This window comes from Falco biarmicus, chromosome 7, assembly GCF_023638135.1.
Source record: "Falco biarmicus isolate bFalBia1 chromosome 7, bFalBia1.pri, whole genome shotgun sequence".
NCBI lineage: Eukaryota > Metazoa > Chordata > Aves > Falconiformes > Falconidae > Falco > Falco biarmicus.
Window position 1 is genome coordinate 16,499,841 of NC_079294.1, and position 27,934 is coordinate 16,527,774.

The window sequence follows — 27,934 nt, forward strand, 5'->3', positions numbered from 1 at the left end:
TGTTCCTACCCCTTGACGTTTAGTCTAATGTTCCAAGCTGGGATAAATCAAACTGACTCAAAAAATGATAACGAGAGGAAATATAATATTATATAATGATTTTGGCATCTTTTAAAATACCAGGTTTTACATATATTTTCCAGTAGACCTATTAAAAATGAAAGTTCTATAGGTAATAACAAGTGAAGTGCTTTAAATAATATTTCAGCTTTTGTAATAACCACATCTGAAAGCTGTACATTTTAAGTTTGTAAATGTTATTTTACTGGAGTGTCATAATGAACTTAAAAGTAGATGAGAAGCTTTGTATTAGAAAAACTGGATTATTGAAAGTGAAGAACTCACTGCAGGTTATTTCAGGTTTTTAAAAGGAAGGACATGATACAGCGTAAATCACATTTCTCCTGAGCATTTACTCCTACTGGCATATGTTATACCTGCATCCTGCCAGGTAACTCACTGTCAGCATTCACTTAATTTGGCTGAGGAGCATGGAAAACTTTGAAATACCTTTATTTATGTTACAAAAGTGAAATTTCTACCATTTGATCAAATAATGAAAAAAGAAGATATTAATATTTCTAAAAAAAATGTATAGACATAAAAAGCACAGAAAAAATGTATTAGGCTTCTAAACAAGGAAAGGAAAATATTTGTGTGGGCAACATTACAGTGGCATGGAAGCTGACCTTTTTAGATAAGAATTAGTTGCTCAAAATAGGTTAATTACACAGTGTATGTTTCCAAGGGTAAGTTTCACATATAAATTGTGCTTGTGTGGACAATGCAAAATTTTTACGTTTCATTCAAATTTCTAGTCTTCATTTCTGATTTAAGGTATTGATCACAGTCCTCTGGCTACTGGACACTTAGTTCTTCAGGCCTGTTAAAAAACTGTTGTAGGATTTTTGTTGTTTCCTTTACAGTCTTTATATGGGACCACTTTTAGCAGGACAATTGTAAACATAAGCTTTGGTTCCGAAAAGTAGATACATATTTATATAGGTGGATTAGGTATGCGCACATGCATTGAACAGGGGCCACATTTGCTACAGCAATTTTCCTAAATACATTAATTTACATATCTTAAATATTATTTCATATTGGTCAATTTGCATGATGCATGCAACACATAATTTACAATGCTGTATATGTTACTGTTGTATTTTGCCCTTTCTTTTAAAGCTTTTCCCCTGCTGATGCCAGTATAATCTAATAAAGGATAACATGGTATTTCCTATAGCTCCCACATACTTTCTTAAGTGTTCAATTTCATTTTTTATTCTGAAAGGCTTTCTGAAAAGTATGCAATAATAATTCCTGGCTATTTTGTGTCCTAGAGACATGACCAGGATTTACAAACCACATTATCTGTGACTGAGCTGCGGTAACTAAAATATAAATATTTATAATCATACCATCTTGCTGTTCTTAATTGCTAACATGAGGTTTACTATAGGAACTGTATAAATAACAATATTATTTCTCAGCTGACTTTCTATTAAGGATGAAAGGCTAAGTTGTCACTACTATAGGTCAAATCTGTGTACCATGAATTGAATGTAGAGAGGCTGTTTCACATTCTATTTTCAAACTAAAAGGTGATGCATCACCAAGAACCCAGAAAAAAGTATTGCATTGCTTTGCTCTTTCTCTCTCCGATTTTGCCAGGTTAAAAAATGTACATTACAATATCATGGAATCAACATAAAAGAAGGCTATTCTCTGCAGGGCAAAGCCCTGAATACACACACCCCAAGTCCTGTGTAGGACTGCTTTTAGAAGGAAAGGAAAGACGGAACACCATCTGAAGAACATTAATAAATCAAAGATAATTGAAACTCATTAAAAGGTTTTGGTGCCCAGGCAGAACATTCTTAGGAGGCTGTAAGTCTTCTAGGGAATCTGGTGATCTTGAAGAAACACGATTGAAACCATGGGCAACCTGCACAAGGTCAGTGACAGAGGGGAGGAGAACCTAAGCCTACTCCATCAACAACAGTGGGCATTTCAAATGGCACTGAGACCTTCTCTTTAATTGAAAAACAGCCCCTTGTTACAAATTAACAGCTTTGTGGTGTATGATGAGAGGGGACATCGTTTTTGTAACCCCTCCACAAATTAAACCCAAACTTTGGACTTTACCATGCAAGGTGTAGCCTATCATAATCGCTGACTTGCATTCTGCTTCAGAATAAAATTCCAGTTTGCTTAGGAATCATGACCTTCTCTCCTGCATCAAAGCTGCATTGCTCTGGCTGCTGACTCTACCTCTACTTTAAAGGGAGCCTAGACGTCTCCATGAAGATTCCGATGGGAATGAATAGCACTCAGCATTTCACAGGAGACACATCAGTACTTCACAGCAACAGGAGCCTAAAAAGGAATGTTTAGTCTTCAGATACCTCTATTCCTCCTGTTACTACAAAACCTGTTCTTTTTTAAATATTGACAACAATGAACAGGATGGATGTGTTGCATTTAGGTTAGTGTAAGGACTGTGTGTCATCTACCAAGTTTCTTTTCTTTCTGTGCCACTATTTTTCTTCTGAAGCAGGGATGAAGAAACATATTAGTGGCTCCTAATTTAATAAATAACACCCAGTAGAATCCAAGCTGTGAGTTTCTGCACACATGTTTTTGCTTACTGCTTCTTGCTACCAATCGTATCTTCAGCACAGAACAACACATTTTTAAAACAGAAGCTTTGGCTTTATAATCCTGCTTGCTATACTCTGGCTTATGTCAGTCACCTCTTTTTCTGGATCATGACACTTTAGATTGCTCCCTCTTGATTTTTACATCTTGTTTTGTTGCAGTTGGCTCACTCTGCCTGCCTTCAAGTTTTATTCTTGTATGTTTTCCATGACTCGGCCTGAAACATGACTTATGTGGTCCAAAACAAGGGATGAATGGAAGAAAAAAGAAAGGGCAAAAACCAGGACAGGAGACTAAAATGGAAGAGCAGAAAAGAACAAGCAAGTGGAGAGTACTTTAAGACGAAGCCTTGCATTTTTATCTCCCTATTGAAAATGAAGAAACAAATGATGCCTTTGGACTGGGTCAACTGTGCTGAAGTTCTTTCCCAGTGATTCAATAACATAATTTTTGGTAATTTCAATAGATTTGGATTTCAATTGACCTAAAAGGCAAAACCACAGTAGCTAATGATGCTTGATGTACAGCTTGACTTGGTTTTCAGAGCTCAGATTCTTAGTATTTTCTGAAACTTGGGCTTGTTTTATGTGTCTCAACACATTACCTATCAGAGCAGGGACCATCCTTTGGATGAACTAGAGACTGCAGTCTTGCTAGAATCATTCTGGTTCAAATGGGCCAAGGTCTTGTCTCTAATTCCATAGCTCCTCCAGGCCAGCGTGTGATGCTTTTCCATCAGTCTCTGGACAGCTTTCTTTTGTGTACCAGAAAATTAAGTTTTCCTATGTTTGGACAAGCATATTTAAGTCTTACTGTCTTGCAGTAAGTGTATTTTTTGCTTTTTTATCCTAAAGGACATAGTGGGAGGCACAGACTGGATTTTTCTGAAATGTGTGCTACAATGATTAAGATAATTAATTCAGGGTTCTGAGCCAGCTCAGAGCTAAAAATATACCATCTCTTACAGCAGATCTACTTTAGTATGACATCAATGCACCTTGGAACTGATAAAGTCTTTTAATGTAATTATTGACTTTGAATGAGTGTGCTTTAAGTGATGAGAACTTCTGAAATGCTTTTCAGCCTGTCTGCAGTATATTCATGAAGAGTCAAACACAAAAAAGCATGGAAAAAAATATAAAAGAGCATTGTAAGCAATGTGCGTAGATTAACTCCTGCCTAACACCAAACACCAAAATGTTCCTTCCAATTAATACTTGCCAAAGACATTTTTTTAAGTGTCATCATATGGTAGACTTGCTGCAGAATAAGCATTGTGGCATTAATTCCTGTAGCTGGGAAGTATTATACAGCATGTTTCCTATCAAAATGAAATTTTGATATGCTTAAAAAGTTTGCAGAACTCCTGCATATTTTCAAACAAGTTAAGCACAAAATGACAAGCAATACTTTTAATGAAGGCACTGTTTAACAGCTGAGGTTTCTGTTTCCAAATTTTTAAAGGATCAAAAGTTTAAGTTCTTTGCATACAACAGAGCTAAAAACAATCACAAGAAAAAATAATTTAGAAGAAAAGTAAAATTAAAAAAGGCTAATCTAAAGATAGAAATCCTGATTATTTCTGTTGCTATTATAGTTTGAGTGACCCAAATCCTTGATTAAATCACAGCAGGTAAGTTATGCTACATGATACAAAATAAAAGAATTCAAAGTACATTCTATGTAGTTAATGCAAAGAAAAAATAGAGTAATCAGCTAAATTACAATATATTTATCTTCAGGTATGAATCTATAGAAAATGCCTTAGGCTGGCTTCAATTACTCATGCTTTTCATAAAAGTCTGGAAATGACAAGATCCCTTGACAATTCTAAAATGATGAAGTTATGCCCAGTAGAAGAGCAATCTCAAAACAGATTTCATCTCAGACTCCTTTCTGGAACAAGGCATGCACTTCAATGAACTACTCTGCTTCAGGGCTCTACTTACCCGTTCTTACCATTATGCTGCCTCTAAACAGCACCTCATTTTGAGAGCTGCTGAGCGTCCGTAACTTCAGCTAAGAACTTCAGGAAAATAAAGCCCTATAACATTGCCATCTTTGGTGAAGTTACCAAGTCACTTAATCCTTCTGTGCCACAAATGGGAAGCTGCTTGTACATCTCAAATGGATCTACGTTCACAGCATCAGGATACACATATAGTATAGTTGAGAGTAAAACAGGTGAGATACTGTTATTTTTCTTACATCTAATTTCACCCCATTGTTTGATATAGTGACTCATACATTCCCAGCAGGATGATTAAGGACAAGTCAGTACTTTGTAAATATCAGAAACAGCAATCTTCAACAAACTTTTTCTTCATCTTCCAGCAATATTGCTGTTAGGTGAAGAGAATTAATTTTGATTTTCAAAGTTCATAAACTCTTTATCTCCTGATAAGCAAAAGTTTTGAACAAAGTTTTGAAGTTCTGTAGAGGTTTAAAAGTTGCAATTTTTAAAGCTTGCAAATTATTATTTAAAAATTATTTTCAAAATCCTACTAAAACCCAGTTAAATTCATATTTAGCCCCTATATCAAATGGTATAACCATCTAATAATGTGTTTAAATGAGGAAAACAGTGGGTTTTCCAGTTGAAGATACGACATTACCGATGACATAAACTATTTAACTTCATAACAGGACTCCTTATCCTCAGGCGTCTCAATCATTACCAAAGAAATTAGACTCTGGAAACACATTGGCTTTACACTGTCCTAGGAAATACTGCAGAGATATCACAGCCCAATGATAATTATAATTCTGAACTTCTATGAGTTCTGTTAAGATAAAAAGATGGAAAGAAAGCAGGACAAATGTGCACACTACAGAGAAATTAGTTAAAAAAACCACAAAGAATCCAGATACTTCTAAAGAAACATTTATCTTTCAGAGATACACTCCAATAGGAAAAACTTGCTTGTTGGTTTCAATAATCATTATTCAAGTAAGGAGTGGTAGTCATCTTTTGTAAGTGTGGAGTATTAATGACAGACAGAAAGAAACTGTTGGGTTTTTTTCAGAATCTGCAATTAAATGCCACTGGTTTTGGCTAATTAATTGTAATTTAATAATAATATGGAATAATAGAATAATTTTGGGCAACATAGACTGATTTTGTTTGGTAAGGTTCTCTGGAAATCACATAGTCCAACCTCCTTCATGCTTCGAGCAGGGGTAATTTCAGACATTAGACCAGTTTGCTAAGGGCCTTGTGCAGCCAGGTTTTGAAGACCTCCAAGGTTCCACAGCCTCTGGGTAGCCTGCACCAGCATGCAACCATTCTTGTGGAGAATAATTCTTTGTGTCCACGTGGAATCTCTCCTGCTGCATTTTGTGACTGCTGCTCTTTGTCCTTTTCTGGTGCATCTCTGATAAAATCCTGTCTCTTTCCCTGCAATGCATGTTACGGTAGACTACAATTTGGTTCCTTCATAGCCTTCTCTTCCCAAGGTGGAACAAAGCCAGTTCCTTCAGTCTTTTCTTATATGTTCCATACGCCACTCACCCGACCTTTTATTTTAGTTCTTCTCTAGACTTTCTCCAGTTTGGTGATCTCTTTCTGTTATTATCCTATCCTAGTATCCCAGGTGTGCCAGCCCACCCAGGCTGAGGTACCTGCTGGCTAGGCTCTTGCCATTCAGAGATTATGTAGAAAGAGAAAAAAATGTTCTAATTTTTTACAATGGAAAAAATTTACCTGTTCTCAAATTATCCAATGTTGATACTCCAGACTTAACAGTGCAAGTAGAAAAGAACAGCCTAAAGAGACTATGTTATAAATGTACTTTCAGTGTCAATGAATTAGAGCTATTAATTGGATTTTAAGACAGCAGATATGATGCATTACTAGTAAAAGCTGAGTAAAGACCATAGGAAGGACAAAAATACAGATTTTTCATTGCTTGTTTTTCTAAAGATGGGAAATTTCTCAGTTCTACTCAACACCTTTATGCTATTTTAAACACAAATTTATCAGAAATTTAAGAAGAAATAGACTATTGGGAGCACCACTGCATATATTATGCAATGCCAAATTGCATGAAGTGTGACAATGGCAAAATACTTTCTTTTGATGGTTAGTTACAACTATTTTCTTGGATTAGAAGTTACAGTGCAGATGACAAAAACAACAAAACAACTTTCCTCTTCACTTTTTCTTACTGTAATGGCGTCATTACATCAGATAAATCAAATGAAAACTCAAGTCCAACTTGTGGGCGGTAAGCAGTTGAACAAAATTACAGTACTTTTATGGATGCTAAGCACAGATTTTTGTATATTTCCTTCTAAGTCAGAGTATAACTTTGAAAGGTGTTTCAAAGATAAAAAAATCTTCCTTTACAAATGCATGCTGAAAATATTCTAATGAGAAATCTGATTTGTAATGTGTCTAAAATTAAGGCAATAATTATTGTGATGTTCTTCAGGCCAGTTTCTAGTCACAGTTTTACAGAATTTGAGACTGCGATACTGCAAGCAAAACAACCTCCAGATCCAAATTTTAGCACTCAAAAAAAAAAAAAAAAAAGTGTATGTATCTCTTCATTTGCATAAAGAAAACAAGAGAAGAGATGCTATTGAGTATTAACAATGAAAACGGTAAGCTGAGTATTTAGGATGCAAAGTTTGGCTGCACAGTCCGACTGTGACCAGGTATGCACCAGAGACGGTAAACACTGGAGACTTTTTTGCCTTAAGCATACCTGTGGAGTACAAACAGCCCTTGTTTCCTTGTCCTGTCTTCTGTTTTCAGGCCTCCTCCCCAAGTCCAAAACCGAGATGGCTTAGACTATGGAGAAGTGGCAAGGGCAGGGGAAACAAATGGACAATGGAGTACAAAGGTGTTTATCGCTTTTCGCTCTGAGCAATAAATAATCCTCGTGTCCATGCTGCTACCCTGGGCTTCAGGAAGGTAGCTTCTTTGGCTTTCATTACCCATGTTGACAAAAGACCTAGGCTATTAAAGCAACCTACGCCCACGGCATCATCTTCTCATACTGTTAAGTTCCTGCCTGCATTTGTGGTTTAAATCAGGGCATTATTTCAATTTGTTTTTTAGCTTCACATCTTTGTAAAGAATTATTCCATGCCATTAGATAACAAGAAGGTCTTATCTGTCTCCAAGCAAATGACTAAACATTTCGGAAAACCTCAGAGACTGTTGAGATGTGTTGCTGAGAGACTGCTGACAGCTGAATTTGATACCTGATACATGTGGACAGAGAAAAGAAGATAACCATGGCCTACTGCTTGCAGGACAGAGGATTTCCACAGGGCTGACCTTGGAAGGGTTTTCAAAAGAAATTCAAAAGCCATTGCACCTGTTATACTTATTAGAGCCCTTAGCAGTTAGATTTTCAGCAGCTGCTTAGTTCTTTGAAAAGTACCAATGAGGAAAGCTAAGCATGACTGCTGATAGTCATCTGACAAAATCTGACAGGCATTATCAGTGGTGCCCCAGTTGACAAAAGGCAAGATCTTACAGAAAGAAATTAACTTTGAGAGACTGGAGAAGGAAGAACTGGAGGGGAAACCAGAGAAGAAGTGGAAGGCTTTGAGGTAAGAATAACTAATGGCTTTGGCTATCAGCCAGTGCTAATTCTGTCACCTGGCTTTTCCTCTTTATAGCTAAGATTATATATATATATACATATATATATATTTAAAAGCCTATTACTGCTCTGAGCATGTAGACCAAGCAATGGGGAGATTCCAGTACCAGAACTGCAGTTGTCAGGGCAATTTCTTGAAAGTGGACTCAGCAGAATAGCCCAGGCCTGGGAAATAAGGATCTGGTGATGCATCCAAAAGCTTTAGGAAACCGGAGGAGAAAAAAACACCATGAGAATAAATATTTGCCAGCTTCTTACACATATTGCCAGGGCAGGAAAATTTCTAGTCTCAAATACTTAACTTCACATGTGAACTGTCACTTAACAGTATAAGGAGAAAGGAAATTTGCAGTCATAGTTTATTTAGGTTTATTGTCAAATCTAATAGTATGACGGTAGATATAATGCCCGTTTTCCAGGTTATTGATATTAGCAGTGCTAAAAATCCTTGATTTCTCTACATGAAAAACACTGAAGTACAGCTTCTGCTGTCAGTCAGCAATACTTTCAAAAAGGGCCAGGAAAAGTTATCAGAGAAGATTGAACTGGTACTTTGTGCAGAGCTTATGTCACAGAATGACTGACAACTGTCAGCCAGCTGACAGTCATTCAGCCCTCCTGTGGGTCACCCATCCAGTGGGACAGCACACAAACTGAACCAACCCAGGAACTTCCCAGGAACAAGCTATCCACCTACTCATTGATCTTCCTGCTACCAATATTGTTATTGGTTAAAAATGCAACAGTACATAGTTCTTCCTCACAAAATTCACTCTTTTCTTTCATTGAACTCTTTCTTAGGTCTGCTAGACAAAGAGCAAATGGCCAGCATTTTGGTACTAAAGAAGATGAAGTACAAAAGACAAGCTAGTCATGCCAAAGGTCCATCTACTGCAGTATTGTATCAAGTAATGATCCTAAATAAATATCTAGAACAAGTAATAACAAGTGAAGCAGGTATGATATTATCCCCAATTCACTTTCAGCCTACAATTATTTGAAGATCAGTAGACTTCCTAAGTCAGATGTAATTTCACTGGTTTGAACACCACCATGTTTTTTTTCTTCACTTATAAATGAATAGTAATATAGAGAGGGATCTGTATGAATGATGCAGAGATCTCTAGAAGTCTAAGTTATTTCAATGATTACTGATTTAGAATTGCAGAATTGTTGAAACAGTCTCAGAGAAAAACTTTCTGTGTAATTGTAAACTGTAATCTGTGTTGTGTCCTTAAAAGCTGACTTTGTCATAAACGGTTTCTGGATAGACAGATCATATATGCCTCACCAGATGATCCAAATTTGGCAATCATTGCATGCCTGATGCAATTGTTATAAGATGTTTTTATAGTTGTCCTCTGTCATCAAAGCACGAAACAGTTTCTAAAAATTAATTTTGATGTTGTAGGAGGACATTTGTACTTTATGCGTATATAGACACTTATACATATAGGGATAGACCATGTATACATACAGCTGTCTAGAAGATCCAGTTTTCCAGAAGAGTATTAATTTGTTCAGACTCCTTGTAGAGCCAATTATCAAAATTTCCCATTCTGACTCATTGCAAAATAGACTGGATTCTCATTCCACCAGTTTCTTTACATCTATTTTCTTAAGATTTTCACCTTATAGCCTATTGCTTTTAGCAAATTTCAATGTTTATTGAAATAACTTATTAACTAACATCAAGCAGTAAAGCCATTGCATGGATCACCATAAAAGATGTCTAGCATCTTCCAAACTGATTATGTGAGGACGGAAAGTCAGTTTTCAACGTGTTAGCAAACTTAGGAAAATTTTATTTATAATCTATGACTTTCCTTACAAAACGCCTGTTTTCTGACAGGTCCATTCTGCCCTGGAGGTCACTACATGTCAACAGGAAAATTAAGAAGTCCCCACAAATAATTCATCTGGTGAAGAGCTCAGGAGCATTTCAACATAATGTGAAAACATGATAGGAGGGATACAGTAACCTATAAATGTATCTTGGATATTAGTGTCAGAAATTCTGAAAGAAATATGAAGTTGTACACAGTAGTTTTAAAACAACCTTACCAATATATTGCTAGTGTTCTGTATCAAGGATAAAAGGTGGATGTTCTAGATCACTCTTGCGTCAAACAATTAAAAAAATATTTCCATGTAAAGTTTTAGCAAGATTTTTCTGCATGACTGCAATACATAACCTTTAGATGTCATGCGCTTTCCATTTTGAATAAGAATGAGTTCTAACACTGCTACGTGGCCTTGGCACCAAGTGATTGAATTCAATCTACTATCTGTGCTCTTATAAAAATAAATTTCCCATCCTAAATGACAGAAGGCCACTGCCCTAAAGTAGGATCTAATACATTTTAAGCTGCCTTCACAGGCATTAAACACCTTCCGATGCAAAATCAGTCAAGAGGCAACATTACTATTAAAACAATTTCCCCATGTCTTCGATAGCAAACAAAAAAATCCTTTTTGTATGAGATGTTCTGACAAAAATATGTGTACACTGAATGGCAGTAGATACAATAACAGCATAACCTTGAAAACTGACATAAAAAGTTTAAAATTTCAGCATGTTAATGGTCATTTAATATATTAGATCTCTTGACTGGATAGCTTGGGTAGCAACAGCAGGATTGCAAAGCCACCTCTGTGGCTCAAGACCAAATTTAGCTACTTTTATCCTTTCCTTTCAAAATGTAATTTCAAATGCACTCATGAATCACATCAGTATTTCCTAATTGCTTATGTATATTATAATCTGATTCATTTCCCCAAGTACTAATATCACCTTTTTTTTTTTTTTTTTTGACCAGCAGCAGTGTAGGCCTGCTGCTTGAACTATTATACTTGGCAAATTCTTTGTTTTCTTAACAGGAAACCCAAGAAATTTAAAGTGAAATTTTCCTCTTCTTTCAGGTTGACAACTGTTCTCATGTTTTCCATTTAGCCTAAATTAATAGAACTTGGTAGAAAAACATATACAAGTTTTACAGCCTATTTCAGACAGCATCATAATATCTAAAAAATACCTTTGTTTGGCCAAATTATGTATCGTAGTCACAGCAATTACTTCATTAGTTAGTGATTGCAAAGCTTGATTTCAAAAGGACCAACAGTTAAAAATTACCAACACTTATATACCTGCTTCATGGTTACTCAATAAACAGTTCTTAATGACTCTTCAGTTGCTACTCACGTGAGTAGCCCTTCACGACCGCTGAGTCATGAGAACATGTAGGTCTGCATACAAATATTTAGAAGTTGAGATTTCAGCTGTCCCCATGGGAAATTGTTTCCCAGCGTATAAGGGCATATCCATCCAGAAAGTTAAGTTGAAGTAAATTCCCTTTGTGAATTTAAAGTGCATTAGTTAAAAAATATCAAACTCTTAATGCACACAGAGATGTGTTATTAAGAAAGCACATCTTGGTATCTTCACTTGATTGTCTTCCACATCTCTTAGATTTACACTACATAATGTATATCTACCAGTACTGGAAATTGCGTTTCGGAAACCATCTGGTAAATGTGTTGATAATGCAGTATTTTCATAAATGTAATACTTTAAATCTTATCAGATAGAAAATCTTTAGTTTAAAAGCAGTATGTTGTGCATGTGTCAGGGTGTTACTATGTCAGTGCAAGGACTCCTAACTGAGTGCCGAATAACCAGGGCTTCTCTTTCAACAGAAGAAACAGTCCCATCTCAAGATTTTCTATGGTCCAGCTGAACTACACTCAACCTGTGTTAGAATTTTTTCTAAACTATAGCATCATTCAAACATGATAAATACAGAAGTACTAAGAGCCTTTTAGTCCTAAGCGTTTACAGAGTAGAGCCACATTTAAAACTAATTATATATTCATTTTAATGCCGCTACCAGACTGTCTTTCTATTCCTGTTCTCTTTTGCCTTTTTATATTCCCACTTCATTTTTTTCTATAGTATTAAAAAGGGATTATGTAATATGATGTTCTGGTGAATGCAGGACCTTTTCCACTCCCTAATAAATATTCAAAAATATTTTTGCATACATCCTGTGAACAAGGCCTGTGATGACTATGAACATCTTTCCTACACTGAAGTATAATCTAGTCAACTGGATGGTATAGCGAATTGTTCTGACACGTTTATATTAATGCATATTTAAATGAGAATAAGAGAGAAATAGCCATTTTATGTTAAAGACTTCTAAAGGCTTAACAGCATCTTACTAAGTATATATGTCAGCTTAATCTAATCCTCCTACTTCTAACACGTTCTGTGGTCTCAGCACGGTGCCCATAATGCTCTCGTATGTTATGAGGGATTGCCTCTGAGAAGTTCACCATCAGTACTACACTTTGTTCAATAAAACTTTACATCTGGTCTTAGGATGACAGAAAGCTATCTGTCTCAGATTTGCATTACAAACCTTTAGCTTCTTTTGACATCAGTAACACTGGCTATAGTAATTTCCAATAACATGTTACAATATGCAGAGTATACATACTCCTGGTTCTCATCTTACTGTATCAGGTACAAACAAATGTCTCTAATTTATTTGCACAGTTTTAAATAAATTACAATCTCTTTGCACCAAAAAAGCCCTCGTCTAATCAGAGGCTCATTTGAGAAGATCTGTGGCAGTGTTTTCTTCTCTCACTCCAATGATTTTAAGCTCTAATCAGAAAAAAGTACCTTTATTTTTTTCCGTGCTTTTGCTAAAAGAGACAATACATTGCAAGTCAAGATTTTACAAGAATTATTGAAGACTACTTGCGCATCTTATGACATGATGGAAGTCCACCTGAAATGCACTAAGATGGGAAGAGTTATCTCCTCAACCATCTCTCTTGATTTCTGAGACATGATAATTTCTGTCTTTTCCATTACACATCCACATCTGTCTGATGTGTTTCATGGTAAAAATATTTGAATAGTAGTGTCTAGCCTTCCCTGCTACATGATGAGTATTATCTTTCCTCAGCTGACAATGTATCTGATGGTGGTTGAAGACTCCAAAAGGACAGACCTACTTGTGGGATTAACGATGTCTAACACATGTTGGAGATCAAACATGTCACTAATGGCTCATCATACAGATGGTTAGCAATTAGCACTACCTGGGCTGAATTAATAAATGGCAACTGAAAAACTGCTCTCTCAATGTCATTTGCGTTCTGGTAGCCACACCAAGGAAACAATATTTTTAAAAAGTCCATGTATTAGGCCTGCAGATTTTCAAGTCAAGATCAGTACATTTCTGCTTAATCCTGTGTCCTGGTACAATGCTATTCTGTGTCTGAAAGACAGTTTTACCTACCAGCTATCTGATCAGTAGCATAAATAAATCTGTTACCCACCTAGACATACTCTGCAACAGAAAGCGACCTTTGGAGGTAGTAGAAATCACCACAGAGACATCCAAATACTCAAAATACCTTAGGGCAAGACTGCAAGACTACAGAGAGAGGTATGAGCAAGTTTTGGCCATGCTCATAGCTGACAAGACACAAAGTAGTGCTATTTTGGAAACCAGTACTGTTCTCTCTTGTGACTAGCCACATTCAAATTCGTGCATTCTATAAGCAGAACAAGCTTATTTGAAATTGCCTAAATATATTATATCTATGCTTTGAATTCTATTCAGGCAATGAATTAAAATTCTGTGTAACCATAAAACATGCCTTTTTTACTCCCTCTCTCCTGAATCGAGATTTAGGAAGAAGGCTGACAAGTTAATGGGCTGTTGTAGATGGAACATGAGAACCATCTTAAGGCTCAAGAAGACAACAGGAGTATGCTATAAGAAACCAGAAAAAACTCTGGTCATCAGAATTTAGCAATGTCTAACATCTTGGGCTGGTGTTATAGGCAGGTTAAAATACCATGGGATTCAAAAGACTGACCTGATATTAGCTCTGGTATATTTTATCTGTGAAGCACACTAAAGGCCACACGCATTTGCCATAGTTCTGCCAGTGAAAGGTGAAGACTGCCAATAACTGAGAAGATAAAACATAGACTATGTCACCTTGCTTATGGACACTGTCTAGGTGATACTGAAATGAATGAGAGCATCTCGGAGACCTTATACAGTGCTTTCTTAGCTGAGATTTAACATATATGTGTGACTACACTTTAAATTATGAAAAGCATAGTAATAGTACAAAAGACAGTCAAAGACATAGTTCAGTAATACGCTGCAACGTTTGGAAAGTTGAGGAGGCTCCACTGGAGACTACATGCCCCTTCAAGGTTCCAAAGACACACCTTGGCAGAACACTTAAAATATGTCCCTGTTTCTTAACAATATATTAACAATTAGTCCTCTGATTTTGAATCAGAAACAGTATATATATAATAGTCTTATATCAGATTAAAACTATCTGTAAAACACAGCAACAACTATTTTAATTTGAGAAATAATTTTCAAATATATAGCATATTTCTTCTTCCCATTGACCTTTCTGCAAATTTTTCCTAAGTAGAGAAAAAGTTATTTTTAAATTCTTCATTGAATTCATGAATTAGTGCTTCTTGTAAATTTAATGTATTCTATATATTCTACAGATTTGCAAGAACATATTTCTTACTAGTGAGGATAATGATAAAATTGCTATAATGACAGGAATTATTATGACAGTGCAGAGATCTGAACACAACCAGAATGAATATGACAATCACAACAAATCTTTCTATGTCTATGGCATTGGTAGTATAACATGAATGGAACTGAATCAAATTTTTATGTGCACAATTTATACATAATATTGAGCAAAATATTTAATAGAGCAAACAAAAATTATTTGGAAGTAATTATTCTATGGCCTGAGAAATATCAGAAAGCAAGCAGGCAAAACGGTAACGTTAATCCCATGCCAGGAATATGTTTTATCAGGTTTCCTTTTAGCTTTTAAACAAAATGTAGTAAAACCAACAACATTCTGTCAGACTATATGTTCATTCCTTGCTTCCTGGATTAAATATGCTTATTCTATGCCACATTTTTATAGCTTTCAATTCCTGTAGTTTAAATCTATTAAACAATGTCAGGTTGAATTTTCTTCAAAAACTGCTGCAGGTTAAGAAAAAAAAATAGGCCAGTAGAATATTTGAGGGCTAACATTTATGTCATTTAATTAATATGGATCAGTTGTGGTCTGCAAGGATTTTTAAAGTGCATGCATGTTTGAGATAGAGATAGACTAAGGATCCGATTTTGTTCCTCTCAAACTGATAACAAACCTCTTACTGATTTCAGTACAAGTATGGTCTACCAGTTTTGTAGGTCTGAAAGATAAAATAAGATTTTGTGCTCTTGCATAATGTTGGTTGACCAAATTGAGCATAGCCCAAAACACAGATGTACAACATACGAAGTACACTGTACTGCACCATTGTATTTATTGTTCTGTATTCTCTTTACTTGGTAAGGGAATGAGATTTTGAAAAAAATAAACATTGGGAAAAAACCAGTAAATTTGTTTGGTTAGCAAGTTCTATTATAGTAAGTTGGCAAGAAAGCAGCCCACGTTCAGAACCAGACACCCTCTAATCTAGAGGATACGAAATCATTTCCTCATTTTAAAACATTAAATATTTAATTATTTATCCTCAAAGGAGTGCCTGTTAGCACACAGAATTTGGTTATTTGAACATAGTTCTAGATCATGACAAAAATAGGCTACCAAATGGACAACGGTTCAAAGACTTATATGCAAAAGATTAATTCTCCCTATGTTTGAACCTGAGGTGGCTGGATTTCTCAGAAACTTTCTTTTTCGTGGAATCACAGAACAACTCAGATTGGAACAAGATTGTCTAATACAACCTTCTACTCAGTCAGGTCAGCTGTGAGATGAGAACAAGTAATCCAGGGCTTTATCCTGTCTGGACTTCAAAACATCCAGTAGAGCCTTTCTATATGAGGAGCGTGCGTGGCAACCAGAAGAACAACAAATGTATTTTAATCATAGAATCATTTAGGTTGGAAAAGACCTTTCGGATCATCCAGCCATTAACCTAACACTGCTAAGTCCACAACTAAACCATGTCTCTAAGCGCCACGCGTACACATCTTTTAAATACCTCCAGGGATGGTGACTCAACCACTTCACTGGGCAGCCTGTTCCAGTGCTTAATAATCCTTTCTGTGAAGAAATTTTTCCAAATATTCAATCTAAACCTCCCCTGAGACAACTTGAGGCCATTTCCTCTTGTCCTATCACTTGTTACTTGGGAGAACAGACTGACTCCCCCCTTGCTACAACCTCCTTTCAGGTAGTTGTAGAGAGAGGTAAGGTCTCCCCTCAGCTTCCTTTTCTCTGTGCTAAACAACGCCAGTTCCCTCAGATGTTCCTTATAGGACTTGTCCTGTAGACCCTTCACCAGCTTCGTTCTTCGGACATGCTCCAGCACCTCAATGTCTTTCTTGTAGTGAGGGGCCCAGCACTGAACACAGTATCTGAGGTGCGGCCTCACCAGTGCTGAGTACAGGGGGACAATCACTGCCCTTGTTCTGCTGGCCACACTTTCTGGTACAAGCCGATATGCAATTGACCTTCTTGGCCACCTATCCTTGAAAGGCACTTCTAAAATATCTTCTTCCAATGAAACCTTCTGTAGACATAAACAAAAAATACCTTATGCTTAGTATTAACACATGCTTCCTTCATCACAAGTCTTACCTGTTTGTAGTGTTTCGGTATCAAAGACATCCTCCTTGAAGAAAGCTCTAAAAGACAAAGGACTTGCACTGCAGTCTTCTGAAAGTTTTTCAAAAGCTTGTTTAAACATAGCAACTAAGTCATGAAGAGGTCCGTCTAAATCAAGCTGAGAAACGGATGGTGAAATCAAGCTCAGACATAGAGAGACTGATGCAGAAGATGCAGAACTAGACTCCACAGATTCGCAATCAATTTGGTAGCCCTCTGACAACATCTTCATTGCAAAATGTTTTCTTTGGAGTGGATCATCAACTACTGCAACAACGTGCCATTCAATGGCAGCATCTCTGGGTAGGTGAGATACTACAACGACAGTAAGCAACCCACACACATCAGTTCCATCGTGATACGTCTCTGAATCTTCAACCTAAAAGATAAACAAAATATTGTGCATATGACAGAGCTGGTAGAAATTAATGTTGCTCATATTCAGCTGCTACATTCAGAAAACCACGTGCAGTACATGGGGACTGTCTTTCTCCTAAATTTTCCTTCTTATTGAAAAATTATCTTGAGTAATTATGAATTCGTCTGACAGTCAACATCTGCTTATTTTTCCAATCTCAAACCATTACCATACCTGAAGCGTTTAATAAAATGCTGATCATAATGTATTTTGCGCTCAGTCTGCAATGGAAAAGTCTTTTTTGCATACAGTAATTTTTGTCCATACCAATGGTCTTTAAAGAACAGAAATAGTAAGAATGACCAAAACTACAGAAATGAGCTAGTAAAGCATTTAAGATGTATTTTAAAAGCTGGAGTACTAAAGATACAGTTCAGATACAGCAAAGATATAGTTCAGATATTTCTGAACAGCAGAATGATCTCAAATGTGTTTTCTTAATAGCACAGCTCATTTAGAAAGTGTATTTAAATTGTTTTCACATCAACCACCACCTCTAATTAGCTAACTTGGTATGCTAACTCTAAGTAACTGATTTCTTTCTCGTTTGATGGTATTAAAGAAGTGGGATGGGCTTTCTGCTTACTTCTTTATAACAAAAAAGAGTATAAATTGCACTGGAGCATGTTAACAGGTATAGGAAGTGAATAGCATCACCTCTGAATCTTAACAAAACTAAGATGAGTTCATAAAAGAATTATCTTGTCCCTGTACTGTTGCCATGTATTTATTTCTTTTTCAAGTGAATACAAACAAAACCAACCCCAGACCTTTAAATTAGGAATAATACATTATAGTGGGTTGACTCCAGCCAGCAGCTAAGTACCACACAGCTGCTTGCTTACTCCTCCTGTCCCCAATGGCACAGGTGAGAAAACTTGTGGATCAAAAGAAAGATGGTTTAGTAAGTGAAGAAAAAAGAAAGGAAGAAAACCAAAACAAACGATGCAAAGGCTATTACTCAACACCTCGCCACCAGCAGACTGATACCCAGCTAGACTGTGAGCAATGGCTATCCTCCCGAAGACCCTTCTGTTAAGTTTTTATGGCTTAATATGATGTTTTATGGAATGAAATATTCCTTTGGTCAGTTGGGGCCAGCTGTCCTGGCTGTGTCCCCTCCCAGTTTCTTGTGCACCCCCAGCCCTTTGCTGACAGGACAGGACATTGTGACAAACGAAGGCCCTGATGCTGTGTAAGTGGTGCTCAGCAACAGCTACAAACCCTGGTGCGTTATCAGTGCTGTTTTGGTCACACGTCCAAATGATAGCACTGTACAGGCTGCTATGAAGAAAGTTACCTCCAGCCCAGCCAAAGCCAGTACACACATTTAGGTCTGCTGTTACCTTATACTTGAAATGCATACACTTCTATTATGTATACAACAAGGTCTATTTATGGAAACCAACCCCATTTTATGATATTCATAGTCTAAAAAAGTATGAATTTACATTAACTTATCAGCTCTTTGAACACTTCTTTCTTTTTAACAACTGTTCAAACAGTTGAACAATTGAAATGCTGATTTTGTCTAGCAGATTAAATTTTTTCTTATTTTTTCCCTCCATTTTAATGGAGAGACAATATACCAAGCATTTTTAATACTAGTGACTTCACCATCTTCTTTGTGTACACCGATAATAACATTTTTATATACTGATTTGTTTACGCTGCAGTATATACCGGTAATATTGTCCATTGCCTGGCCTATAAGAAGAAAAATAATAACAAGGCAAATCTGTCAAGTTTGCCTGAAGTCGATAAGGCCATATAACTCACAGCACTGTCAATTCACAACCTCAATTCTCATCTACTCGCTCTCAACTTTGAGAAGAAGAAATGATGACAGGTTACAGGCACTTTATTTCAAAATTCACTCACAAAGTTATTGACAAGCGTTTTGCACAGAATATCTTTGATGCTTGACCCTTGTGAGCTGTTTACATGAAAAATGCACTTCTATATTAACAATAGCGGAGTCTAATTCTATACCAAACGTAGCAATTGCTTTAGCGTTTCTGTTTTTGATATAGGAACAAAAATAGGGATAATTTGTCTCAAATTGCAGTCACTTCAGTCATAATAAAATTTCACCGAGTACTGTTTGCTTTCAGTACTTTCATCAGGCTAGCCAGGCCTGTCATTAAGGTACCAACACATAAATGTTATATTAGCACTTAACAGGAGGAGCACAGTATTCTCCTCTAGGAGATGAATTCTAACCTTGTCAATATAATTCTGCTCTAAGTGCTGTAAAACAATTTGAAAAGATGAAATACTGGAGCTTTGCACTGAGGAAAAAAAAAAAAAAAAAGTCATGCTTATTCAGGCTTAAAGGCCACTTTGCTGGCCCAAGGTGCTGAGGTACTGTTTAGAAAAAAAGAGTCTAAAGAAGCTCTCTCAGGTCACATCAAGCACTAAGACAAACTTTTCTACTTCCCTGTGCTTGTCTTAGGTTGTTAAATCAATTACTCGCTATTTCTGCTTGCCTTCAGCTGCCATTTAGAATATGAAGAACTACATGAAAATTAAGGCCAGAAGAAAGTACATTTCCAAATTTAACAAATGAGAATTATTCTGTGTGAAAGGCTATTCATGGTGCACCTGTACAGTACCATAGCACTCATAACCTTTAACTTTATAGAGTTTGCACAAAGCACAAGTGATGGAGCTACTGGGGACTAATAATCTTTCATCAGCTGCTACCAAATCTAACAGAAATACTTCTAACAATGATGTCTCCTGACTTATTTTAAAAAAAATCGCTGACATTTGTTTTGTATATGGATGCTGCACTTAGGAGTTACCTTTCAGAAATTTACAACTGTCTTAAACAGCTGAATATCTTTATGATAGCCTGTCTAGTAAATGAGGATGAATATATAAGCTTGGCTAAGAAATTCCATTCATATGATGCCAGAACAATATAAGAAAGTATTAAGACTGAAAATGAAGAGGAATTATTTTATGATTAAGTTGCTTTTTACAATTGATTCTGCACTCTCATCAATGAGATTCAGTACTTCTGGCAGACAGCTGTGGTACTATGAAGAAAAATGTGTTTTTAGGGTTCTTGCCCAAGGATAGTCATAAAATGTTCCATAAAGGAGCACAGGTTTTGGCCTAGTCCTCCTTCCACTTCTTCACAGTCTTAGGGAAAAATAAAAAGAGGTAGAAAAGGATGCAGCTTGGCTTGTATTTCTTGAAAAAGAAGTGTCAAATAATTCTTGGGAATTCTTATTATTAAGAGACAAAAAAAGTGTTTGTTGGGGCAAACACTGTTGAAAGCAGTGATTCGTTAATGTATGCAGACCTGAATTTTACAAATCTTCACAAAATTCATTAGGCTGTAGATGTAGCTGTCATCTAAACGTATTTTCCCTTAAACACTTGTTTTCTAGCTGTCAGTATTCAAATGATTTTCAGTTCATGGTAGAGGATCTGCCTGTTGGAACATTCTGATTTCCACCTGTTAGATTTCCCACAGGATTTAATCCTTTCTAAGAACAAATACTGCGAGGTAGCTTAGCACCAGGAGAAGTCTGAATGTCATAGAGGAAAATGAACAGATCGTAAGGTTCAATAGCTGACTGCTGAGATAATATGGAGACGGATGCTACTACTGTGCTATATTTTTTCATGATCTTATTTAGAGAGCGCTGGAGAAGGAAGCCGGGTAGCATCCTCTTGCTGTGTGGGAGACAGCCTCTGAAAAGAAATGACTCTGTAACAATTTCTTATTTTACTAATGGATGCGCCTCAGAGACCACAGTGTCTTTTGATTTTGAATCTATCATGCTATGAAATGGTGGATTCCAAAACTTTGGATAAAGATTTGATATAAGTGATTTAGCTCTAACTGAATCTTATATTAGACTGTCCTCAAAACATGGTTCACTATATCCTCCCTCTGCCAACAGGATAATCTGCTACTCAATTTATCAAAGGTGGGAAAGACAAGAGTTCCAGAAAGTTTGGAAGAGGAAGCCCCAAAGCAGATTTTTCTAAATACATGCACTGCAAGAAGGACTATGAATACTCCCTCTTTTAACACCTTGCTTTAAAAAAAACCCCACAACTCAGCAAAGGGCTTTTCCTACCGTGAAGAAAAGACTGGTATTTTTCTGGTTTTACAATACACATTTCAATAACTCAGGGGAAAAACAGAAGGTAAGGAAAAGATTTTAGGAGGACTGAAAATGTGACTCTGTTGTTTACCTCACATTTTATAATACCGAGGTAGGTTGATACCATACTACTGTAAACACTGAGAAGAGTGCCCAGTTAAGCTAAGTAACATCTTGGAAAGTCTTCATGGACCAGTTAATACAGAATCACAGCAGCTGACGGTAGTCAAGAAAGCAAGTAAAGCATTATGAATTCTTAGGAAAGGAATAGAGGATAAAGTGCATTATTTTTACATTACGCTACTGCAGAAATTCACAATTCACCCACGCCTCGAGTAAGACATGCAACTCTGGATCTCTCAACTGAAAAAGGACATATTAGATGCAGAATGCATTCAGCGAGGACAGGAAGGATGATCTAAACCTCTGGAGGATCTGACTGGAAATGTCCTCCAGCCTTAAGGAGAATACGGCAGAGGTTTACAAAACCATATATGACATACGAAGAATGGATAGGGATAAGAACTGATTTTGCACCCTTGTCTTTCTGTACAAGAACCATGGATCATCAAATGACTTTGGTAAGGGCATGGTTTCAAGAAGACTGATGGTGGGTGACACCTGGAATTCCTTGATGGAGAATGATGTGATTGCAGGAATTTTACAGGGATTCAAGGGGAGCCTGAAGAAGAACACAGATTCAGTGGGGATTATAAGACAGACATATTAAAATTCTTAGTTAATTATTAATTTATACAATAGTTAATAATTTATATTAAAATTAACGATTTATATAACTATCAAAATGAATTTAATTAAATTATATATGAATAAAACAGTTTGAGGTGGGGAGAATATTAGGGTGGATATATGCTTTTCCTGTTTTTACTGTTCACATCTGCTTAGGGCTACTGTTTGGAGTCAGAATACTAAGCAGAGCCTACACCATTATGGCTATTCTATGTTCTTATGTAAGAACTTACGTTTACGCTGATACTAGCAGTATGCTTGGTGAAGCAGAAAAGTGACTGGGCTTTCTTGACTGGACTGGTTGAATTTTCACAATTATTCCCTTCCAACAACGAGTCCTCTCCAAGATTTCTGTAATTCTAAGGGAGTTTTATATTCATCTGCGATATTCCACATTGATTTCATAGGGGAATAATGAACACTGAGTCAAACAGAAGAATGCAGGTAACAGCTTTGAAGTGCTTCTTCAGCCAGCTGAGCAGAGCTGTTGGCATCAGAATATTGGGCTGGAAGAAGTGGGAGTTTGATGTGGTTGCTCTTGGGCTCTTTCTGAGAAAAAAAAAAAAAAATGCTTCCTCTTCTCCTTTTTCCCAAAGCAGAATCACAGAGAAAACTGGAATCCTACTTTTAGGGAGGGACATATAGAATCTCCCCTCCCTGCTTATACTGATGGAGACACCACAGACAACTAAAACACAACAGACAGTCCCAGACAGTGCCCAGCAGGAGGTTTGCCTGCTTTGGGCACCTGCCACAGGAACAGGGATCTCGAGCCCTATTACATTCGAGCCACCAGTCTGCTGTGTTTTAACCCCTCTAACAAGGTTCTGCAATGGATGTTCAACACAAATCTGCAAAAGTTTAAGGATGATTGGTTGGAAATAGAAGCGGTTGAAGGGCTTGGCTGAAAACTTACTGAGGGGCGCAGTACTACATTACCAAATGACATCCAGCCGAGTAAGGTATCTAATAACATGAAAAGAGAACAGGAACTCTTCCTATATTTTACATTCATGCATAGGCTGAAGGTGAAAAAATAGCTTTGTAGAAATATTCCTTAGCTAACACTTCTATAAACATGTTTAATGCGGAAATACAAGCCCTTTCATATCACAAGAAGGAATGTTAACAACAGAGGTTGGCAACTGGTTTTTAAGCTTCTAATTAACCTGCATCTGTACGTTAAAGTAAAATGGTTATCTGAACTGCTGTGTCCAATGCTTTCCTGAGCTTTGCTCAGACACAAGAAGTTACCACATAGTGTTACCAAGTCCTTGCATATTGTATGCCTTAGTTCTTAGTAAAGATGCACTCGATTTTCACTGTGCGTATTCACGAGAGCTACAGAATACTCTTACACTAATGCATGCCTAATGCATTCTCAGTACTGCTATGAAGCAAACCAGAAGCCAATGCAACGGGCATAGTTAAATGAAAAATGCTGGGCTCTAATAGTTGCAAACTAACTTACACAGAGTGCTGTTTTAAAATTGCTAACCTTAAAAAAAAGAATTTCTTTAATTAATAGTGTATTTTTTTCATCTAAAAAAAATCAAAGGTAGACCTATTAAAATTCTGATGAAAACACAGGAATAACGAGTATAGGACAAACCCATATTCAACCCATAGTATAGGCATTTAACTATTTTACTTAATTTAACTGAAAAGGTACACTTCTCAGCTATTAACATTTATTATATAAATTTGGTTTACTTTGACTATCCTCCATTTGTTCCAAATGAGAAATATTCTTTGTGTTGTGTTGGTAAGGACTAAGGTCTACCTACCTCACAGCTGAATATGAATCAGGCTATAAGAGACAGAGATGAATACATAATTGCTATCTCTACAAAGAATTGACTTGGAGAACAAAAAGAAAGATACTATGATGTTACTTTTGGAAGCTGAGTTTATGAAAACCTTATATGGTATGCATTATTACACCATTATAGCGGCAAGATTAATGTGCCTTTAAATAATACATTTAAAATTTCTTTTACACTGCTTGCATTAAATAGAGTGCATCAAACTCCTGAGATCCAGTTTAAGCTTTGCTAGAGTCTCTCACAACAATAGGTTTATGACTTTAAAAAGTAAAGATTCCACTAGGAAAACTGCATAAGAATAAAAATGTCAGTTCCTGAAGAAAGTAGGATAGAAGCAATTCTTTTCAACACCCTGTTTTGTCTAATAAATAGGCCACATGCATTCCTGGTATAACATGCCTGAATTCAAAGAATGAATACCAGAATGTTTTATAACAATAAAATTGTTAGGAATATTCTTTTTGCAATGCTTACAAAAATAAGGAAGTCTGACATTTAGTATTCCTGAAATAAAACAGATAATTTGCTGCATGCCAAAAAATACATTAACACGAGACTGTCAGACTAAAAATGAAGTCTTACAAACCTGAATATTTGCCATGGAATAAATACTGTTAATATAAAAAGAAACAAGTTCTTAAAGAAATTTTAGTCCTCTCTACCCCACAATGCTGACAAAGCTGACGGTAGTTCAGTTAGCACTGTGTCATGTAGAAATTATTTTGTACAACATCAACTGGAAAACTGAGCCTGTACTTACTTGGTCTTACTGAACCGGGGAAAATCTAGAGAAAACAAGGTGGTTCTTTATTTTTTGTGTCAGCACCTGATAGCATATTTTGCAGAATAATTTCTTTTTTTGTGCAGTGTCTATCCATCTTTGAAAAACAGAAACATAAAAAAGGGGAAATAGATACAGGGGAACATATATGGCTATTGAAATTCAGAGGCTGTACTATTTCTAAGGGTACTTTTATTCAATTTTTGTAATTGAAATGGATCTCAAATTAATGTAATGTCTTGATATAATGATTATAATTCCACATGCTGGCATTTGGAAAAAAAAATCAAATTAAGTCTTCTTCATACTAATTGTGAAAAATTCTTCATGCAGCTATGGTAGTGAGGAAAAATTAACTAATAGATATGAAATGGTCAGCAATTAACATGCCAAGCAACACATCTTAACTTCTGCCAGAGAAGCATTTTGCAGGTGAATAAAATGAGTGTACCTCAAGTTATATTAGCAAGAGTACAGGAAATCTGAAATCTATACAATATATTGCTGGCTATTATTAGGATTTCTCAAGGTAACGGGCTAAAATTTTATGGTAGTCAACCAAGTATATCAGAAGAAACTACCACAAAAATTAACTAATATCACTTTTAGGGCCCAAATCCCACAATAAATCTAGTGTAAATCTGATTTTGTAGGTTGAGTCAGCTTTTTGGTGCATAAAGGATATATTTAAGTCTGCAGAATCAAAACTTTCATGAGTAATGGTCTCTGAATATTACTAAGATAAGCATACGTAAGCATTATATAAAAAAGATAAGCAAACATGGAAACTCATGAAAACAGAGAGTTCATGAGAAATCAGACCAATAACCATGTATGATCTATAGCTTAAACACTCAAACAGAATAATCTAGCAACTTGCTATTCTATCTTTTACCATGACCATCAAGAGGTGAAGAAGTGGTATTAATTTTCTGTCACTTCTGTGTGACAGACAAAAGGACTCAGTTGAAATTAAAGACATAACTTTACATGCTCTCTTTTGATTATATTTAGTAGCTAATGATGTAAATTGCTTGCTAATTTGCTTCCTCTTTTCTGTTATTGGATCACTGTGTTTTCATCCCTTAATTTTGGAAACTGGGAAGCTCTGTGACATGACCAAGATAAGAGCAATCAGTATGACATTTCCAGGAAGCTTTGAATGGGTGTCTAGAATAAAAAAACAATCGAAAGCCTGTACACAAAGTGTGTAATAACTAGGCTAACACCTCTGATTTCTGGATGTACCAACCTGGACGTTTTCTTGGAAAGTAAGCTCAAATAATTACTTGTTAGAATAAATTGAAAGAAAAATAGAAAACGCAAAGTGGCCTGCTGAAAGAGGGACAGAGACTTCTGCATGTACAGTAATGGAGAAGAATCTCCTATTTAAGACTGAGACTTCCATTTTTGCTTGATTTATCATATCGCAATCTTGTTCTATCCCATTATCTAAACCCAGTCTCAATAGCCCCACGGACTTGAGAGTTTTCAATAATTTTATCCATTGGATTTTATACATTACAATCTCTCTTCAAAATACATTTCATAATTGTATGTGACAATTATGCCACCATCAGAGCAAAAGAAAGATTTTAAAATGTTGGATAATCAGTTATTGGAAGCATGTGATAATATCAAATGGAAAATATATACCATTTCCCCCACATTTTTAGATGGTTATACACCTCAGCTATAGCACTGATTATTCAGAGGAAAGCGTGTTCAAAGGACGGCAATGAATGTGTCTGGACTGAGGATCTGAGAAGTACAGGACTGCCAGCATGGCTGTCAAAGGGGCACAATGCCTGAAATTCAGAATTAGGCAATTAATATTAGCTTTAAAAATGGATATGACTGCTTGAAGAATATCTTCTCTCTTACTGGGCCCTTAACTACTCCCACCAATATATAATGAGACAGATCAAACCTAATTTTTATTTATTCTGGTTGGTTTTGCAATTTTTTTTAAAGGGGTGGTGGTGCTGGTTTTAGTTTTGGTTTTTTTTTTTTGGGGGGGGGGGGGGGGGTTGGTTTTGGTTTTTGTTTTTTCCTGAAGTAACTCTTTATGGCTTCAGCAGAACATTTCAGTATGGAAGTGCTCTGGTACAACATGAATACCTGTATTTTTTCCCCTAGGTCAAAGGGGTCAGGAAGGGATTTTCACTTTTGTTAAATGCACACAGGCCTTTGGTTGTTCAGCTTATTCTACAGCAGTAGTCACACTACACGTGTACTTACAACCTGATAAACACCCCACCTACTGCACGGGAAACAGCCTCTCGGTTCTCATCCTGTGGCGTAAAGTATTTTAAACTCCAAAGGTCTAATATATTTTAGTCTAAGTACACTCGCAGGGTTCAAAAATAGGAATTTCTGGGTTAAATGTAATGGTCTGTGATATACAGGTCAGGCTAAATAATCTAATGGTGCCTTCTGGCTGTACAAGCTACTCAAGCTACAAACCTGTTTTACCCAGTGCCTACGCCCAGTCTTTCTACCAGCGCTGCCGCACCTGAACTCAAAAAACCCACACTGAGAAGGCAACCATCTTACTCATTATGGCCTTTAATATCCCTTGCTGATAGTTTTCAATTTTTAAACAGCCCTACCTGTCGTGTTGCTTTTTATGTGCTCTCATAGTTACAGATATAATTTTGGAAGCAAAATATCTAAACAGTAAGCATAGTAAAAATGAAACAAGTTAAAGCTTATTAGCAGTAGGGAGCAGATGTAGCAGAATTCTGCCAGTTCCCCTACATTTCCTCCCCAGCAGGGACTTTCTGTCAAGCTGTGAGTTAGTTCTATACAATAATGCAGGTTGCTGCTACTGCAATTGCACCTTCCTATACCTCACTATTGTACTAAAAATTCACTTTGATTTTTGATTTCTTCCTTCATAATAATACTATTTGAAGCAGTTCCTGCAGAGCTAACTGTAAATTCAAGCACTGCATGCTAGATGCTCAAAAAGGCAAGAAAATGTAAAATTGATACAAAAATAATTACAATCTGAAAAGCTGGTTTATTTGCTTTAAAAATATTAACTT

General features: G+C 36.3%; 1 protein-coding gene across 2 annotated transcripts in view; it reads right to left on the minus strand.

Moving 5' to 3' along the window:
* Positions 1 to 27,934, minus strand: part of DPH6 (diphthamine biosynthesis 6) — a 210,181-nt gene that overhangs the window by 23,426 nt on the left and 158,821 nt on the right. For both annotated transcript variants that reach the window (XM_056346646.1, XM_056346647.1), the window contains one exon: positions 16,956 to 17,361. In XM_056346646.1, the coding sequence (XP_056202621.1) occupies positions 16,956 to 17,361 (406 nt within the window). The remainder of the gene's footprint in view (positions 1 to 16,955; positions 17,362 to 27,934) is intronic.